Source organism: Lepidochelys kempii, chromosome 3, assembly GCF_965140285.1.
Source record: "Lepidochelys kempii isolate rLepKem1 chromosome 3, rLepKem1.hap1, whole genome shotgun sequence".
In the NCBI taxonomy this organism is placed as follows: Eukaryota; Metazoa; Chordata; order Testudines; family Cheloniidae; genus Lepidochelys; species Lepidochelys kempii.
Window position 1 is genome coordinate 209,043,202 of NC_136382.1, and position 18,830 is coordinate 209,062,031.

Sequence of the window (18,830 nt, forward strand, 5' to 3'; positions counted from 1 at the left end):
GGCCGGAAATGTGAGTGCGGTGTGGACGAGGATCAGTGACCCGTCTAGCAGAGACCGGGGATGACTTTAAGGAAGAAATGTTTTAGTCCTATGTGTCAAGGCCAATTTCTCTAGGATTAGCTGAGATCCATGTCCTTTTTTTTTTTTTTTTTTTAATGTAAGCCGTGCATCCCTGTGTTAAAGTCTAATTAACAAAAGGGGATTTTGAAACATTTTCTCCACTGTACATCTACATAATTGCTCTAGGTTTGCCATGGTTGGTACCATTGTGTCTGTGGGGGAAAGGGCTTTTGAATGGTTTGCAACGAGACCCATTTCTGATGACACTGTATCGTCAAAATTCCCACCAAATGGAGGACGTGGAGCTGGGAGCTGGTGGGATACAGAGTCCCCCCTCTCACCCCCTCACTGCAGAGCGTGACACTGTTGAAATGAAAAGGAGGACTTGTGGCACCTTAGAGACTAACCCATTTATTTGAGCATAAGCGTTCGTGAGCTACAGCTCACTTCATGAAAGCTCATGCTCAAATCAATGGGTTAGTCTCTAAGGTGCCACAAGTCCTCCTTTTCTTTTTGCGAATACAGACTAACCCGGCTGCTACTCTGAAAACTGTTGAAATGATGATTCTGCTGATTTCTGTGACTGAAGAGTTCCCTACCTCATGCTCCCAGCCTGTTGGGTCCACACTCCCTTGGCTGCCTGGCTAGCCCAGGCCAGCTGTCCCCTCCTGGCTCAGGTGGCTCTGCAGCAGGGTAACTGTCCTGCTGAGGTGCTCAGGGTTAGTCTCTCTGCCTTGCTCTGCCCCCCTGCAGTGACCCAGACGTTTTACTGCAAGCCCCTTGGGGGGCTGTACTCCCTGCCCTACCTGATGGACCGGCTGAGCGAGGACTCGGAGGCCCTGAGCCGGGCCGAGTGGTGGGAGCTGCTCTTCTTCGTGAAGAAGCTAGAACCGCACGAGCAGCAGGAGATCGCCCAGCTCATCCGGCAGCACCAGGAGGTAAAGGGGGACAGGACTGGGGGAGATCAGACAGCAGCTAGCCCCAGCTTTCCTTTCGCTGCTGCAGGGTACCCACGTCACGGAGCGTGTCTTACAACAGCTACATGTGCAGTTTATCCCCGGAGAGGACAGGCCGGAGAGGACAGGCCTATTGGCACAGTAGTTATCTGTCCCAGGGCAGCCTGCTAGCAGCCGCTCAGTGCTGCTGGGTACCCCACCGTCCCCCTCTCGGGCCCTGAACTCATGGCACCAGTCTGGATTTGCTCCCCAAACTCTCCTTCTATTCTGGTAAAGAAAGTCTCTGCCGGCGTCTGTCTTTCTGTGCCTTTAAGCAGGCAGTGAACACACGGACTTGCCCTGGGTTAGCGGTGTTGTCTGTGAGGAGTAGCCCCTCTGCAATCCAGCCACTGGGCTGCTCAGCCACTCCCAGACCCTTGCTTTGAGCGTGCGTTTCCTGTTACTGCTCCAAGCTGGGTTCTGGAGGTGATGGACTCAGCTGCTGCATAGTGCTGCCGGTTAACATCTGCCTCCCTGGCCTGGAGCCCTGAGCACTTCTAACCAGGTCACTCTCCGGCTTGTACCGCGTCCTGGATGGCTAGTGTACCCTGTCCAGCTCCCTTGTTCTGGGACAGGCATGGTGTAGGAGTGTGACCAGAAGAGAGGGGAACTGAGAGGAGCTGGTCATTGGGGGCTGACATATTGGGAATGGATGGAGCTGCGGGCGGAAGCAGGGAGGGAGTGGAACAGGGAACTGGGGAGCCTTGGGTAGAGTGGAGCAGACTGGGAGGAGAGATTGAACCGGGGGAGTAAGGGGGAATGGTGGGGGGGCAGGTGAGGGGAGGACCAAGGAGTACGGATGGAAAAGAGGGAGGGAACGAAAGAGAAGACCAGCTCGGCCCAGGTCCAGGTAGAGAAACTGTGTCCAGCAGACTCCGGATGGGAAGGTCACAGGCATGGATAGGTGCTGTCAGCAACCACTGGGATGTAGACTGTAGGACGAGAAATGGGTTTGTCTGGTTCTGGCTGGCCTGGGGACATCCTGTATCGGGTCGGTTCTGGCTGGCCAGGGGATATCCCGGTTGGACTTGCCCGATGTCGGTTCGGTTCTGGCTGGCCTGGGGACATCCTGGTGTCAGTTCGGTTCTGGCTGGCCTGGGGATATCCCTGTCGGACTAGCCCGGTGTAGGGTCTGTTCTGACTGGCTGGGGGATATCCTGGTTGGACTAGTCCAGTTTCAGGTCGGTTCTGGCTGGCCTGAGGATATTCCATTTGGACTAGCCCAGGGTTGGTTTGGTTCTGGCTGGCCTGGGGATATTCTGGATGGACTTGCCCAGTGTTGGCTCGGTTCCGGCTGGCCTGGGGACCTCCCCGTGTCGGCTCGGTTCCGACTGGCCTGGGGACATCGGGCTGCTGAGAATTAACCCAGGCCCTGCATTTCCAGCTGTCGGAGCTGGACGAAGAAGCCCTGATCCAGCTGTCGGTACCGGTGGAGCTGGCCCAGCAAGTGCTGCGGGTGCTGAGCAAGCAGTGCCAGGGCTGCACCCTGAGTGACCTGCACAGCTCCCATGTCTACAGCAAGTACTTCCTCCGCCCAGGGGGGGCGCAGCCGGGCGGCCTGGGGCTGGACGCAGCCCCCTCGGAGTGCGCCGAATCCCTGGTGTCCAAGAAACCAAAGAAAGACCCTCCTGCTGCCAGAGTGCCTGCTCCAGCCCCCCCGGAGAAATCCGACTGCCAGCTCTTCACCGAGCTGCTGCGAGCGGAGGGGCTAGCCTGCCCGGAGATGGCAGAGGAGAAAGCCAAGGGTACGTGCCGGCCGGGGAAGGAGCCATGCATGGCAGTGGCTGGGTGCTGGAATCTAGCTAAAGCGGGTCCCTGCTGGCTAAGGGGGGTCTGGGCAGGGGAGACCCAGCGATTGGCTCGGGGAGAGGTCGGGAAGAGGGGCGATCCGTGGGGGGTGGGGAAGTGCCGTGGGGAGGGGCTGGCTGGAGGGCTCGTGGGGCAGCCTCGGGTTGACTGGTGTTATGGTCCCGGCCAGTGTTGTGCAGCGCGAAGGGGTCGGGGAAGAAGAGCTCGTTGGAGCGGATTGCAGAGATGGTGGAACTGATCCAGAGGTCCAGCTCCGAGGTGGGGCTGCAGCTAGCTGGGCTCAGGTTCATTATCAAGACTCTGGAGGAGGAGGCCGGGCGAGAGCGGCAGGTCATCAAACCTGAGGGACTCACCATCAGGTCAGTTCTCTGGTGGGTCCTCTGGGCGCGCCCAGACCTGGAGATGGCAGGCCCGTGCCTCCCTGGAGAGACGGGGCAGGAAAACCAGCTGCTCCTGTCTGCAGGGGCCGGCTGCTGGCTAGCGTCTGTCTCTGGCGCGGGCATTACTCCTGGGTGATGTTTCTATTAGAGTAGAGCCAGGGGATGCCAGTCGTGAGTAGATGTGCTCACGATCCTGGCTCCAGACGCTTATGGTCTAGCTACAGCAACGTACAAAGGATTTGGGCAGGAGGGCGACAGATACATGTCACCGGTTGTACAGCCAGCAGGGACCATTGTGGTTGGCTGGTCTGATCCTGTGTGTCGCGCAGGCCAGAGAGCGTCACCCAGTGACTCCTGCACAGGTCTGAAGTCTCCTGGGAAAGTGGCACTATGGAGCCCCGTCAGTGGTGGGTGAGCTGCAGGGTGGGCTTCAGGCAGATGGCCCCTCCCAGCGTAGTGACCGCAAGCGTTGGAAGACTTGCCCCATCCCTGGGACGCTGTTCCCATGGCCGGTCACCCTCCCTGGTAAACAGGTCTCTGATTTCCCGTTTGAGCTTCGCCGTGGCTCTCCTCCCCCTCTGCCTGCTGGACCCAAGAGCCCCCGTGTCAGCAGCGTTCTCCCTGGGCAGGTGCCTACAGACTGCGAGTAGGTGTCCTCACCCTTCATCCGAGGAGCTGCCAGGATCCAGCTTCTTTAGTCGCTTGCTGTGAGGCTGGTTTTCCAGCCCTGGATACTTGTAGCTCATTTCTGACCACTGTCCGGTTTCCCAATACCTTGTGTGGACACCTGACGACCAAGGGATGACTTGTTCATGATGCGCAAGGACCTTCCCGGGGGGAAAACGTGAGTGCTAATGGGCCCGTTAGTCTAGCAGAGATGGGCAGAACCAGAACCGGTGGCTGGAGCTGAAGCCAGACAGGTCCCTGTGAGACGTAAGGCCCAGATGCTCATCAGAGAAGGTGATAAGGACATAGGAACGGTCATACTGGGTCAGACCAAAGGTCCGTCTAGCCCAGTATCCTGTCTGCTGACAGTGGCCAATGCCAGGTGCTCCAGAGGGAATGAACAGAACAGGGAATCACCAAGTGATCCATCCCCTGTCGCCCATTCCCAGCTTCTGGCAAACAGCGGCTTGGGACACCATCCCTGCCCATCCTGGCTAATAGCCATTGATGGACCTCTCCTCCATGAATTTATCTAGTTCGTTTTTGAACCCTGTTATAGTCTTGGCCTTCACAACATCCTCTGTCAAGGAGTTCCACAGTTTGACTTTGCGTTGTGTTAAGAAATACTTCCTTGTGTTTGTTTTAAACTTGCTGCCTGTTAATTTAATTTGGTGACCCCTAGTTCATGTGTTATGAGGAGGAGTAAATAACACTTCCTTATCTACTTTCTCCACACCTGTCATGATTTTATAGACCTCTATCATATCCCCCTTTAGGCGTCTCTTTTCCAAGCTGAAAAGTCCCAGTCTTATTACTCTCCCCTCATATGGAAGCCCATTCCATATCTCTGATTATTTTTGTTGCCCTTTTCTGAACCTTTTCCAATTCCAATAGATCTTTTTTAAGATGGGGTGACCACATCTGCACACAGTATTCAAGATGTGGGCGTACCATGGATTTATATTTTCTCTCTTATTATCTATCCCTTTCTTAATGATTCCCAATGTTCTGTTCACTTTTTTGACTCCCACTGCACATTGAATGGATGTTTTCAGAGAACTATCCACAGTGACTCCAAGATCCCTCTCTTGAGTGATAACAACTAATTTAGACCCCATCGTTTTATATGTAGAGTTGGGATGATGTTTTCCAATGTGCATCGCTTGGCATTTATCAACACTGAATTTCATCTGCTGAGCCATTGGAACAAACTTCAAGGGCAGGGCTGGATTCTGCACCTCTGGATAGCTGGAAATCAAACCTGGCTGCCCTGCTGGGACTCCTGTGACAGCTTGGGGAGTGGGAGGCCCGTGGGGGGCCGGGGGATCTGGTTTCTGGACCAGAGCTGACCTGGAGCCACGCAGCAGGTCAGTCCCCGGTTGCCCAAGCCCGGCTCCTGAGCCGCCCGCCATTGCTCCCCGCAGGGAGAAGCTAGTGAAGATGCTGGTGGAACTGCTCACCAACCAGGTGAAGGAGAAGCTGCTGGCGGTACTGGCTCTGCGGCTGCTCTGTGTGCTGATGGCCAAGTACGACTGGCGCGTGCTCTTCGCCACGGAGGGCGGGGTGCGTGCCGTGCTGGCCTGCATGCAGGAGTACGCCCCCTCGGCGCTGGTCCAGCAGGCCGGCCTGGCGGTGAGTGCAGCTCACGGGGCAGGTGGGGGCTGTCGTGGGCTCGGGGGTGGGGCATGCCGGGATCGTGGGTGGGAGAGGGCGGGGACCGGGTGGCCAGGGGGCATTGGCAGCCTCGTGGTCTCGGCCTGGGGCTGGCGCTGCCAGCTCTCCGCCCTGACCGGCTCCCCTGGCCTCCCAGGCGCTGAAGGTGCTGGTGGGCGCCGGGACCTGCGAGCCGCTGGGTGCCAGCGAGAAGCCCTGTCCCCTGAACCACGCCGATGCCCAGGTGATGTGGGAGATCTTCGCCAGCATCGGCTCCGCCTCCAGCAAGGACTCGGACAGCCTGCTCTGCGCCCTCCCTGCCGCCATCCGCACCATGCAGGGCACCGCTGGGTATGGGGGCTGAGCGGGGTCATTGCTGTGGGGGCAGTGGTGAGGGGCAGCTCCCTGGAGGCTCTGGGGGTACCTGGCGGGAGGGCCCCTGGCTGGCAGGAGGTGCCATTGCCCCACAGACCCGTTGGGGAGGAGCAGCGGCTGGTGCCCACGGGCACTCACCCTGGCGCTCTGCCCCACAGGGCCTCGTCGGCCGTGCAGAACGGCCTGCTGGTGGCCAGCATGCTGATTGACAGCCACCGGGGCCTGGCCGAGCAGCTGGCGAGCTGTGACATCCACTCGGCGCTGCAGAGCTGCTGCCAGGGGGGCCAGGACCCCGCCGCCCCCAGCCATGCCAACGAGACGCTGGCCCAGATCGCGCTCAGCCGCCTGGCTGAGCACAAGCTCCCCATGAACCTGGAGACGACAGGTATGGACCCTCTTGCCCCCGCCACAGCCCCATCTGAGGATGTGGGGATAGCAGGTACAGAGGTCCTTGCTCCCTACCCAACCCCTGTCTGAGAGCTGGGAGATGCAGGTATGGAGCCCACCCCACCCCCACAGCCCCTGCCCCCCCAACCCCACCTACAAGCCTGGGGACAGCTCGTACGCAGCTCTGCCCCACATACAGAGCTCCCTCCCCCATCCCACCTGTCTGAGAGCCTGGGGACGGTAGGTACGGAGCCCCTGCCCCCCACCCACAGCCCCGTCTGAGAGCCTGGGGACGGGGGTACAGGGCACCTGGCGCCCCAGCGAGCGTGCAGCCGGCGGCATGCAGTGCCCTGCCCCAGCCCCGGCCCCACGGCGCTCTCCCTGTGGCAGAGGCGGGCTCAGCCCTGGATCTGAAGGACGTGGACGTGCAGACGCTGCTGGGCCGCCTGCAGGAGGGCAGCCTCTCCAAGGAGCTGGTGCTGGCCCTGGAGCGCTGCCTCTGCGAGGAGGCCGGCCCCGAGAGCGAGGGGGCCGAGGCCCTGCGGGACCGCCAGCACTTCCTGCTGCTGCTGCGCAGCCTGGAGCAGCTGGGGGCCGAGAAGGCCGTGCAGCTGGGGATCCTCCGGTGAGTGCAGGGTGCGGCCGGGTCCTCGGTGACACGGGGGGGAGGGGGTGACCTTTGCCAGGGATCCTCGGGTGACACTGGGCGAGGGGGGCAGCCGGGGATCCTCGGGTGTCACCGGGCGTGGGGGACCTTGGCCGGGGATCCATACGCTGTACTGCGAGAGTGTGGCTGGGATGTCCCAGATGGGAATGGCAGCCAGCACGGGGGCGTGTCTGTTTGGGGCTGTCCTGGGGGTGGATTGAGGCAGGGTTTGTTGGCACTGTGCTGGGGGGCGTTGGTTGGGGCTGTCCCGGGGCTGGAAGTGGCTGTTTCTGGGGGGTCAGGGTTGGTTGGGGCTGTCCCAAGGTGTGTGTATATGTGTGGTCAGTTGGGGTGTCCCGAGGTGGGGGTGGGGGCTGTCCCAAGGCAGTGGGGAGGGCTGGGATGAGAGGCTGTCATGGGAGGCGGGGGCAGGCATGGCAGTGAAGGTGGCTTGTGTGGCCAGAGGGCCGGGCACGTGGGGGGGCTCGGGGCACTGGCAGCCGCTGGCCTCTCCCCTCAGGCCCCACCTTCCCCCTTCTCTTGTGCAGGATTTTGAACAAGCTCCTGGACAGTTACCAGGAGGAGGGGCTGCCCTGGCACGAATGCATCGAGCCCTGTCTGTCCTCCATGAGCGCCCCCAGCAACGAGCGGGAGGTGAGGAGCCACGGGGGGACCCGCTTACCTGTCGGGGGTGGGGAATCCAGGAGCAGGAGGTGGGGGCGGGGAGGGGCTCCTAGCTCAGCCCCAGTTATGGGCTCGCGGCAGGAATTGCTGGTGAAGTCTCTGCCCGGTGCCTTGGCTCATAACAGCCCTGATCTGCCGCAGGCCTGCCCCGGGGAAGATGGACCTGTGCCCCCTGGCATCACCCCTTTAACCTGCGCCCCCCAGCCAGGGCTGGGGCCTCTCTCTGTTCTGTCCGTGCCGTGCCTGGAGACTCCAGCCCAGGCACGGCAGGAGCTGAGAGCCGCCCTGCCCCAGGGAGCTGCGCGCTCCATGCCCCAGGCGGCCGGGGGCGGAGGGGACTGGTCCAGGGAGAGCGGGGACTCGCCCCAGCCCCCTGGCAGGTCAGTAGCAGAGGCGGGACTAGAAGCAGGTCTCCTGGCCCCCAGGCCGGTGCCCCAACCCCCAGTCCGCACTGCTCCCTCTGCAGGTCGTGCAGGAGTTCGTTCGCTTCCTCCACCGCCTGGCCACCGCCACCAAGGACTGTGCCGTGGTGATGTGCCGTCTGGGCACCAAGGAGGCCCTGTCCAAAGCCCTGGACAAGCACAACTCCAACCTGTTGCTGGGGCCGGAGCTGCGGGACCTGGTGACCGACTGTGAGAAGTACGCCAGCCTCTATCAGAAGCTGACGACCAGCATCCTGGCCGGCTGCATCCAGGTGAGCCGGGGCACGTGTGCGGTGTGGGGTGTGCGTCCTGACCCCGCCCAGGTGAGCAGGGGTTCTGCCATGGGGGAGGCCTCCCCCCACCGCCTGGGGCGGTCTGCCTGGCGGGTGGGAGGAACCTCTGCAGCATGCCGGGGCGCTGATCCGGGTCGAGACCATCCGGGAGTCCCAGGCGCTGGCTGGGGGCTGGCTGTCCCTGAAGGGAGGGGAGGGAGGAGGGCAGGTTGTTTGTCTGTGGGGAGGGGTTGGTGGTCTTTGCAGAGGTTGGTCTGGCGGGAGGGAGGGCGTGACTTTCCTCCAGGTGCAGCCTGGACTGCTGAGTCCCCTTAGCTCTCCTGCCTGGGGTGCCTTTTACACCGCTTTGCTGGGAACAGCGACCCGTCCAGGCTCTGCTCGCTCCCAGCCCCCAGGATGCAGCCGAGTACGTGAGGCTGTGCCCAGCAGTCCATGTGTTACGTAGAGGGTAACACCCGTAGAGCCCCATCCCCAGCCTTGCTCCCCTCCTGCACTGCGCCCAGCCCTCCCGGACAGCGGAAACTCCTTGCTAGTCATTCCAGCCCTGGGAGGGGTTATGGGCCCGCCTTTCTCGTCTCGGGTAGAGGTTTCCCAAACACGTTGGTCAAACACACTGGCTTAGGCAGAACCACGAAAGAAGTTTATTAACAAGAGAAGGGTGGATTTTAAGTGATCACAGGTGGGAAGGCATAACAGTCGGAATTGGTCATAAAAGGATAAACACGCCAGCGAATTCCTAAACTGTACCAGGACTAATAGGTGTAAAAGCAAAAGAGGGAATTTTTCTAACCAGCAGCTGTGATAAGTTTCACAGGCTGTGTCTTTTCCCAGCCTGGGACCGCTCCCCCCTTTGTTCAGTTCCTTGTGCGTCGTCGTTGTCATGAGCGGAGACGGACGGAGGAGAGGGGTGGCTAGGGACGTTTTCCCCACTTCTTATCCTCCCGCCCTTTGTGCTGGAAAAATCCTTGCTGGGTCCTGGGGTTGGGCAGTGCTGTTGTGTATGTGAGCTCCAAACTGCCCTCATGATGAATGGTAACTTTCTTGTTTCCCTTCCCTCCCCCAGCCCCTGCTGGTGAATGTCTGATGTAGTATGTAATGGCTCTTTGGTACTTTGCTGGCGTGCTAGGGTGTCTTTGTCTCTGAAAAATTAGTTTGTGAGCATTACCCAAAACAGTACCATAGTTCAGTAACAATCATGCAGTAAAATCTCATAGCTTTACACACAGTGTTGTTACACACATCTTAACAGCACAATGATGTTCAGCAGTTTATGAATCTTCAGATGATACCTCACAAGGCTTACTTTGTACAGAATATAACATAACCATATAAAAGTGGTGAACATGGAGTACAGGGTGTCATGTGGGGTACAGAGTGTCACAGAGGTTGGTGGTATCTGGAAGGGATGACCAGGGAGTGGTCTGCAGGCAGGGGGAGGGGTTGGTGGTCTCTGGAAGGGGGTGGGCAGGGAGGGGATAGCCTTGGGGGGAGTGGCCGTGGGGCAGAGGCTCTCTCTGGACCCAGTTCACTCAGCTTCCCCCACCCCACCTGTGGGGCTGCATTCCTTGGGGGCTGGTTGCTGCCCAGAGTCCAGCAATCGGGCAGTGGCGAAGGGGTGCCAGGTGGCTCCCCCCATTGACGCTTTGCGCCCCCCTCTCTTCCAGATGGTACTGGGTCAGATTGAGGAACACAGACGGAGCCACCAGCCCATCAACATCCCCTTCTTCGACGTCTTCCTGCGCAACCTCTGCCAGGGTCAGTGCTGGGGCGGTCGCCCGGGGCCCCTCTGCCCCACCTGTGCCCCCGCCCAGGTGGCTCCCCAGGTCCCTTCAGCTCTGTCCCCTCTCCCTGCAGGCTCCAGCGTGGAAGTGAAGGAGGACAAGTGCTGGGAGAAGCTGGAGGTTTCCTCTAACCCCCACCGAGCCAACAAGCTGACGGACAGGAACCCCAAGACCTACTGGGAGTCCAACGGCAGCACCGGCTCGCACTACATCAATATCTACATGCACCGCGGCGTGGTGGTCAGGTGGGGCGGGGGCTGTGGGTACTGGCCCCCCGGGGCGGGGGTGTGGCTCTGTGTGCCGGGTGGCAAAGAGCGTGTCCCAGTGGTGGGGGAGGGATCAGGTAGCTATGGGAGGGGGTTGGACCTGGGTAACGATTTGGCGAGGAGTGGCAAGGTGCCCGGGGTGGCAAAGGGGTGTTCCTGGGGATGGGGGTGGGATCAGGTGGGTAGGGGGGTGGCTGGCTGCCCGGTGTCCCGGGGATGGGGGTGGGATCAGGTGGGTAGGGGGGTGGCTGGCTGCCCGGGGTGTCCCGGGGATGGGGGTGGGATCAGGTGGACAGGGCAGGTAACAATTTGGCGAGGGGTAGCTGGGTGCCCGAGGCAGCACAGGGGGACTGCACATGCCGGTTCCCTGGCTCAGGCTGGGGTGGGTTCCCTTTCCAGTAGCCAGCCATGCAGGGACTTGTCTGTGTCCCCGGGCGCCATGCTCCCTGCTGGAATGTCTGGAGGCGCTGTGGGCCCAGAGCCATGAAGCGCCAGGTACAGCCCCCAGGAGCTGGGCCTGGGGGCTCAGGGGCTCCCGTTAGGACCGGTGGCCATGTGAGGCTCTGAGCCTGCTGGCGGACATGCCCCTCGGGATGGGCACCCTAGGCTCAGGCTGGAGCACAACCCCAGAAATGGGCCAGTGCCGACGCTGTGGCTCTCCCTGGCTGCAGGCAGATGAGCGTGGTGGTGGCCAGCGAGGATTCCAGCTACATGCCAGCCCGGATCGTGGTCATGGGAGGAGAGAACCCGGCCAGCATCAGCACCGAGCTCAATACAGTGAGTGTGGCCCAGGCCGCCCTGGACAGAAAAGGGGGAGCTGCAGGGAGTGGGGGTCCTGTGGCTTGGGGGCTCCCTAGCAGGGCGGGTGCAGGCTGAGAGCTTCGCACCTGCCAGCGCCCATCTCTGCTGTTCAGTGGAGCTGGGGCAGCCTGGCCCAGGCTGCGGGGGGACGACTGCCGCGGAATTGGGAGGCAGCCAGCACCCGAGGCGCAGGGAGTCGCCAGCCCCAGGCCTGTAGGCCCTATCCTGGCGGGCACGTCACCAGCGCTCCCCTAGGAGGGGAGGAGCAGGGCAGGGCCCTGAGCTTAGGGTCCGTCTCCAGTGCTGGCCAGGATCAGCTGCTCCAGTGGGAGGATCAAGACACCCCAGTGACCAAGTCCCGGCTTCCCCTCCTGTCCTGCTCCTCATCCGCCCCAGGCAGGCCTGGCACAGCCTGCCGTGTCCTAGCTGCTCCCGTTTCTGCTGCTAGACCCTCCCGCCCTCTGCTTCCCCAGACCCGAGTGCGCTGCCCTGGGAAACCTCTCCCCAGAACCCAGCGGCGCTGTCTGGGCCGGGCAGTCTGCCTAGCTTAGGGTGTACCAGGGTCTCCGCTGCCCGGGGGCTGTAGAGCAGAAGAGGGACCGAGAGGAGCTGGGGAGCCGCCTTCTGGCCCCTGGGGCAGCACTGAGTCCCACGAGGTCAGTGGGGTGGGCGGGGCAGAGAGGCAGCCCTGCGCGTTCCCAGTGGGAGCAGCATGTACACCGTGCCAGCGCCAGCCGGCTGCGTGGGGCGCTGGGCCTGTGCTGGCAGTGACGGTGCTGATGCCAGCTCTCGGCACGGCTGGTCTGTTCCTTCAAGCCGTGGCTCCTGGGGGCCGGCGATTCCTTGAGAATCCTGCCTGTCGCTTCCCAAGCGAGGCTCCCCCCCGCCCCGCTGCAGAGAAAAGCTGGAAATTGGGACACCCCCCCACCACCCCCAGCTCCAAACCGGTGGATGAGCCTGATCTGGGCGCTGGGAGTGGGGCGTGACGCTGGCTCAGTAGCACCACTCGGGCTGGGAGCCCAAGGGGCGCAGCGGGAGATCTGCGTCTCTCTCGGGCGCCTCTGGCACTAGGTGCCGGGTGCCCGCAGGGCTTGCTGGGCCGCTGGTCGGTGGCTGTCAGCCAGTTCCCGTGCCCGGCGACACCCCTCGATCCCCGTTGGCTGTGGTCTCTGCGGCTGCTCCCGGCGGGTTGACGGCAGCTCCTGAGCACGGTGGAGCTCCCAGGGGCTGGTCTCCCAGTGGCCGTGCCGGGAGGGGGCAGCAGGAAGTGGTGGAGAGGGCTGGCGTGTCTCGCTGCTCCAGCAGAGCCATGGTTTCTCTGATCTGCCCAGGTGTGGCTGGGCGGGGCCCTGGGGCTGCCTGATGGAGTGGCAGAGGCTTTGCTGGCCAGTCCAACCCCCGCTGGGAAGCCGCCACTTACGTCCCAGCTGCTGGTCATCTCCTCGCCCCATCCCTTTTGGGGCCCATGTTCCTGCACGCCACTAACCCCACGGCTTTGCCTCACGTGGCCCTGGGGGCTGGGCCTGGACAACTCTCCTGCGGGGCAGGCTGGGATCTCTCACAGCCTCGCCATTTCCGTGTCTGAGGAATGCGGCTCTCCCTGTCTCCCCAGGTGACTGTCATGCCCTCGGCCAGCAGAGTGATCCTCCTGGAGAACCTGACCCGCTTCTGGCCCATCATCCAAATCAAGATCAAGCGCTGCCAGCAGGTGGGTGTACTGGCGGGCCCCCTGTGATGAGTTCGGTCACAGAGACCCCCTTGGGACTGTCCCCTGATGTGCTGAAATTACCTTTGAGCCCCTTTTCCCTGCCAGCTTGGGACTCCAGAACCCTGCCTTGTTGAGCCAGACACACTAGCCTGCTGCACCACAGACCCAGGGTCTGGACCACTCCTCCAAAGCTTCAGGCTTTAACTGAAAACCACGCATCAGGTACTCCTGTCTCCAGCACTCAGATGTCCAGCTCCCAATGGGATCGAAACCCCGAATGAATCCGTTTTACTCTGTATAAAGCTTATACAGGGTAATCTCATAAATTGTCCGCTCTTTGCATCACTGATAGAGAGATATGTACGGCTGTTTGCTCCCCCAGGTATTAATCACTTACTCTGGGTTTATTAGTAAACAAAAGTGATTTTATTAAGTATAAAAAGTAGGATTTAAGTACTAATACATTAAGCCTAATACATTAAGAAACTGATTACAGGTAATATCTCATCCTCAGAGGTGTTCCGATAAGCTTATTTCACAGACTAGACTCCTTCCTTGTCTGGGCCCAGTCCTTTCCCCGGTACAGTCCTTGTTAATTCCAGCAGACATCTTAGGTGATAACTAGGGTTTTTTTCGTGACTGACAGCCCCTTTTGTCCTGCTCCACCCCCTTTCTAGCTTTGGCACAAGGCGGGAATCTTTTGTCTCTCTGGTTCCCCACCCCTCCTTCTAAATGGAAAAGCAACAGATTTAAGATGGATTCCAGTATCATGTGACATGGTCACATGTCACTGTAAGACCCCGAGTCTCCATTCCCCATGGGCTGGCCCACAGGTACGCGGGAAGGTTTGCAGGTAAATAAACCATTTACAACCAATTGTCCTAGTCAGTGGGAGCCATCACGATTCTAAACCACCATTAATGGCCCACAACTTTGCATAATTATAATAGGACCTCAGAGTTATACTTCATATTTCTAGCTTCAGATACATGAATGATACGTGCATACAAGTAGGAGGAACATAGTCAGTAGGTTATAATCTTTGTTATGATACCTTACAAGAGACCTTTTGCATAAAGCATATCCCAGTTACATCATAGTCACACTGACAAGCATATTTCCATAAAGCACCTGGTGTGCAACATCACAGCCCCGTCCCTGTGTGCAGCCGAGCCGGTCCCTGGCCTCCCTCACCCCCTGCAGGGGCTCTACGGGCCGCGAGAGGCCTGGCCCAGGGGCACCCCGTGGGAGTCGCTCGGTCAGCTCCGGGCCCGGCGGGCCCATGTCTAACCAGGGAGGTTTGTGCCCTCTGCAGGGTGGTATTGACACGCGGGTGCGTGGCATCGAGATCCTGGGGCCCAAGCCCACCTTCTGGCCCATCTTCAAGGAGCAGCTGTGCCGGCGGACCTACCTGTTCTACACTACCCAGGCGCACACGTGGTGCCAGGAGATCGCGGACGAGCGCATGCAGCTGCTGCAGCTCTTCAACAGGTGAGGCCTGTGCCCAGGGTGCCCCACAGCGCTGACCAGAGCCCCGGGCAGTGCCCTGCCCCGTGTGTCTGTGCCCGGGGTCCCCCATGGGCAGTGCCCTGCCCTGAGTGTGGCTGTACCTGGGGCTGTACCCCTCTTCTCCCTCCAGCGCTGGCCATGGCCCTTGGCAGTGCCCTGCCCTGTGTGTCTGTACCCAGGATCTGCCCGCCCTGCGCTGGCAAGGCCCCAGGGCCCCGCCAGTGACTGGTGCGGGTGTCTCTGCTGTTGCAGGCTGAACTGCGCCCTGCGGCACGAGCAGGTGTTCGCCGATCGCTTCCTTCCCGATGACGAGGCGGCCCAGGCTCTGGGCAGGACCTGCTGGGAGGCCCTAATCAATCCCTTGGTGCAGAGCATCACCAGCCCAGGTACCGTTTCCCCCTGCCCGGTTCCCCGCTGCCCCCAGCCTGCCCAGCCCGACTGGCTCAGCCTCCCCCTCCGGCCTTGCAGATCCCAGCGGCGTCAGCCCCCTGGCCTGGCTCCTGAGCGAGTACCTGGAGAACCTGGAGACGGCCCGACGCGCCAAGAGCCGCGCCACCATCTTCAATTCCCGCGTGCGGCGCCTGAGCCACCTGCTGGTGCACGTGGACCCCGGCAGCCCGGAGCCCGAGGAGCTGAGAGCCCCGGTCAAAGCCAGTAAGGGCTCCTCCCTCGGCGGGGCTTTGGGGCCGGGCAGGGAGTGGGCCGGGTCCCAGGGTGGGGCTAGGGGAGGAGGCCCTGGGGTGCTGCCCGAGGCTGAGTGGGGAGAGGGGTCCCTCCGGGTAAGGACTCTCCGGGCTGCCTTTGACACGTCCTGCTGCCAGGGCCGGGCACTGGTGCTGCAGCTCGGCGCGACCCTGTGTATGCCTGGTGCCCGCAGGCGGGGTGACGTGGGAGAGGGCTCTGTGGGGCTGGCGGGCAGCCCCTGGGCCTGGCGCGGCAGAGGTTGGTCCTCAAGGCCCTGGGCGGCTGGCTCAGCAGAGCCGGCTGGGTGTAGGAGGCAGAGATGTGGGGGCCTAGCCCAGCCCTCAGATCCGTGGGTCTGGTGCCCACAGGCAGAGCCGGCAGGGGCCAGCCCTGTTGTAAGGGGCAGGATCCTGGCCGGGGGTGGCTACTCTGCTGCCCTGGGGTCTGCGCACCAGGGTGCCCGGGGCTGGCAGGCTGCTACGCGCCCTGAGCTCCAGGCTTGGCCCCCGCAGCCCCCACGCACACACACACTCAGTGACCATGTGGGGCTGAGCCGGGCCCATGTGGGCAGGGGGCTCCCAGCCACCCCTGCCAACTGCCAGCGAGGTGCCCTCTCCGGGGGAGCGCTGGGAGGGTCGGGCCCAGCCCACGCCCCACAGGCAGCTTTGGGGTGGGGGAGGCTGCTCGTGCTGGTGCTGCCCCCGCCCTGCCCCCCGGGCGTTGCCCTCACGTCGGCTCCCCCTTGGCAGATGGGAAGAACGGGAAGAACAAGGAGACGAGCTCCGGGGCCGCCAAGGTGTCGGGGAAGAAGCCCAGCAGCCTTACGGGGATTACGCAGTGCTGGAGGGGCGTGGTGCAGCAGCAGGTGTGGGGGGGCGACGGGGGAGGGGGGCTGGTGCAGCAGCAGGTGTGGGGGGGCGACGGGGGAGGGGGGCTGGTGCAGCAGCAGGTGTGGGGGGGCGACGGGGGAGGGGGCTGGTGCAGCAGCAGGTGGGGGGGGCGACGGGGGAGGGGGGCTGGTGCAGCAGCAGGTGGGGGGGGCGACGGGGGAGGGGGGCTGGTGCAGCAGCCGGTGTGGGGGGAGGGGGCTGGTGCAGCAGCAGGTGTGCGGGGGGGGCGACGGGGGAGGGGGCTGGTGCAGCAGCCGGTGTGGGGGGAGGGGGCTGGTGCAGCAGCAGGTGGGGGGGCGACGGGGGAGGGGGCTGGTGCAGCAGCAGGTGTGGGGGGGCGACGGGGGAGGGGGCTGGTGCAGCAGCAGGGGTGAGGGGAGCATTGGGCTGTGTGTATCTGCTGCCCGTCCCCCACCCCACCCTGTGTGGGGGGAGCAGGGCCCCGTCCACCTCTGTCTCTGCGGCTCCTGCCCCAGGCCCATGAAGCCCTTGGGACACTAGATGCGAAGGGCCCTCCCCATGCCTGGCCCGTCCTGTCCCCCTGGGCCCCTCCCCACCCTCGGGGCTGCCCCCATGCCCGGCCTACCCTCTACCCCCTGTGTCTGTCATGTCCCATCCCCCCCCCCCCCCGCACACCCATTCTGCCCCCCACGGACACCCCAGCCTGTCCCCTCCCGGCGCTCAGTCCTGCCTGGACCCCCTTGGGTCCCTCCCCACGCCCGTTCCGGCCTGTACTCCCCCCAAGGCTCCCTCAGGGCCCTCCCCGCCGACCTGTAACCGTGGGCTGCCTGCCCCGCACAGGTGAAGCGGTTCCTGGAGTCGTCGTGGCAGGGGCCGGACTTCGTGGAGCGGTACTGCCGTCTCTACCTGGGCCTGCGCCGTGCCATGGAGGAGCTGTTCGGGCAGCAGACGGCCTTCACGCTGGCCCTGCGGCAGGGCTTCTCCGGGGGCCTGCTGCAGCTCTCCTTCCTGACGGCCATGCACGTGAGTGGGGGGCTGCCGTGGGGCTGGCCTGGCCCTGGGGCACGAGCCTGGGGCCCAGCAGAGCTGCCAGGCTGGTCGGCCTGGTGCCAGGTGTGAGGGGGCCCAGGTGCGTGGGGGTCTCTGCCGGTTACCCCTGCTGTATTCAGGCCATCTAGTCCGCTCCTGCTCCAACAGCCCTGGGCCCTGAGAGGGAGCGAGCCCCTCGCGCCCCCTTGCCCACGGCCCAGACATGCAGCTCCCACGGCCCCACCTCCCCCATTCTGCCTCCCTGTCTCCACGGGTGGGGTGACCCCTGGGAATGACCCAGCTCCTAGGGAGTGGCCCCTCCCCCTCTGCAGGACTGTTCCCTCCTCTGGAGCCCCCCCATCACCCCTCTCCATGGGAGCGTCCCCTGAGCCTCCATGGGGACTCCCTGCCGTGGGGAGCCACCCCGAGAAGGCCCCTGGCAGCTGGCGCTCTCCCCTGCAGGTGAGTGAGCAGTTTGCTCGCTACATCGACCAGCGGATCCAGGAGAGCCAGAGGGACACAGCCAACGTGGAGTCGCTGCACCGGCTACAGCAGAGCCTGGAGCCCATCCTCTTCCTCTCCGGCCTGGAGCTCGCCAACACCTTCGAGCACTTCTACCGGTGAGCGGCCCCAGCCGAGGGAGTGGGGCGCTGGGCCCCACCCCCGGCCTGGGCTCTGTCTTGGGCCTGCCACGTCTGTGAGTGCTGGTGCCTGGCTTGTTATGGGGGCTCTGGCTCGGCTTGGGCCGTGGGCTCCCCAAAGTCCCGCCAGACTCCGATCAGCAGCCCCAGAGCCCTGCTCCAGGCCATAGCAAAGGCAGGGAGGGTCCCGGGGGGGTTCCGGGACGGGAATTAGGGGTGGCTCCAGGCCTAGGGGCCGGGGTGGGTTTGTGGGGAGGCAGTCGGGCTCTGGGCCCCGCCCTGACGCCGGCGGCCGTTGCAGGTATTACCTGGGCGACCGGCTCCTGGCCCAGGGGAACGTGTGGCTGGAACGGGCCGTCGTGGAGCAGATCGGGCTCTGCTTCCCCAATCGCTTCCCCCAGCAGATGCTGAAGAGTCTGAGTGAGTCGGAGGAGCTGCAGCAGCAATTCCACCTCTTCCAGCTGCAGCAGCTTGACAAGCGCCTGCTGGAGCTGGACGCGGGCCAGGAGGACGCGGTGAGCCCCCGGGCGGGGCGGGGCGGGGTCTGCCCGGGGCCCCCTCCCTTCCCAGGGGGGCGGGGTCTGCCCGGGGCCCCCTCCCTTCCCAGGGGGGTGGGGGGAAGCAGTGAAACGCCCTGGCGGGGCAGGGTCTGCCCAGTGCCCTCTCTGTTCCCAAGGGGCCGGGGAATGCGGTGGGCCCCCAAGCAGGGTGGTGTGGGGTCTGCACGGTGCCCCCTCCGTTCCCAGGGGGTGCTGCAGCCGAGCCCCTGGCGGGAGCCTGATCCCTGACACCCCTGCTCCTGTCCCCAGGCGATGGCGGAGGAGCCGGCCACGCTGGAGGAGGAGCCGGAGGTGAAGGTGCTGGCCCTGTCCCCGCGCTGCTGGACCGTCTCCCCGCTCTGCTACCTGGAGGATCCCAGCAGATGTTTCCCGCGGCCCCTTGGGGGCTACTTGGCGCGGTTTGCCGACTTCTACACCAACAGTGAGTCTGGGTGCTGGGGTGGGGCCGACTAGGCCGAGCAGGGGCTTGGGGGCTGTCCCTGTGCCCCATGGTGGTGGTGGAGAGCGGTGTGTGACAGGAGAGGGAGCACCGGGGGGCCGTTCAGGTCACTTTGCAGGGGATGGGGGGCAGGGCTCTAGAGTCACTGCACTGGGCTGGAGGTTGGGGGGGGGGGTGTCAGACGCAGCAGT

At 63.0% G+C, this 18,830-nt stretch overlaps 1 protein-coding gene across 2 annotated transcripts in view; it reads left to right on the forward strand.

Moving 5' to 3' along the window:
* CUL7 (cullin 7) overlaps positions 1-18,830 on the forward strand; it is a 37,381-nt gene that overhangs the window by 15,466 nt on the left and 3,085 nt on the right. For both annotated transcript variants that reach the window (XM_073339860.2, XM_073339861.2), the window contains 21 exons: positions 814-998; positions 2,440-2,800; positions 3,034-3,223; positions 5,335-5,542; positions 5,721-5,914; positions 6,097-6,323; positions 6,716-6,950; positions 7,520-7,625; positions 8,122-8,349; positions 10,035-10,125; positions 10,225-10,396; positions 11,089-11,194; positions 12,831-12,926; positions 14,242-14,417; positions 14,688-14,821; positions 14,904-15,089; positions 15,869-15,984; positions 16,811-16,993; positions 17,462-17,619; positions 17,942-18,155; positions 18,450-18,621. In XM_073339860.2, coding sequence (XP_073195961.2) covers positions 814-998; positions 2,440-2,800; positions 3,034-3,223; positions 5,335-5,542; positions 5,721-5,914; positions 6,097-6,323; positions 6,716-6,950; positions 7,520-7,625; positions 8,122-8,349; positions 10,035-10,125; positions 10,225-10,396; positions 11,089-11,194; positions 12,831-12,926; positions 14,242-14,417; positions 14,688-14,821; positions 14,904-15,089; positions 15,869-15,984; positions 16,811-16,993; positions 17,462-17,619; positions 17,942-18,155; positions 18,450-18,621 — 3,738 coding nt within the window. The remainder of the gene's footprint in view (positions 1-813; positions 999-2,439; positions 2,801-3,033; positions 3,224-5,334; positions 5,543-5,720; positions 5,915-6,096; positions 6,324-6,715; positions 6,951-7,519; positions 7,626-8,121; positions 8,350-10,034; positions 10,126-10,224; positions 10,397-11,088; positions 11,195-12,830; positions 12,927-14,241; positions 14,418-14,687; positions 14,822-14,903; positions 15,090-15,868; positions 15,985-16,810; positions 16,994-17,461; positions 17,620-17,941; positions 18,156-18,449; positions 18,622-18,830) is intronic.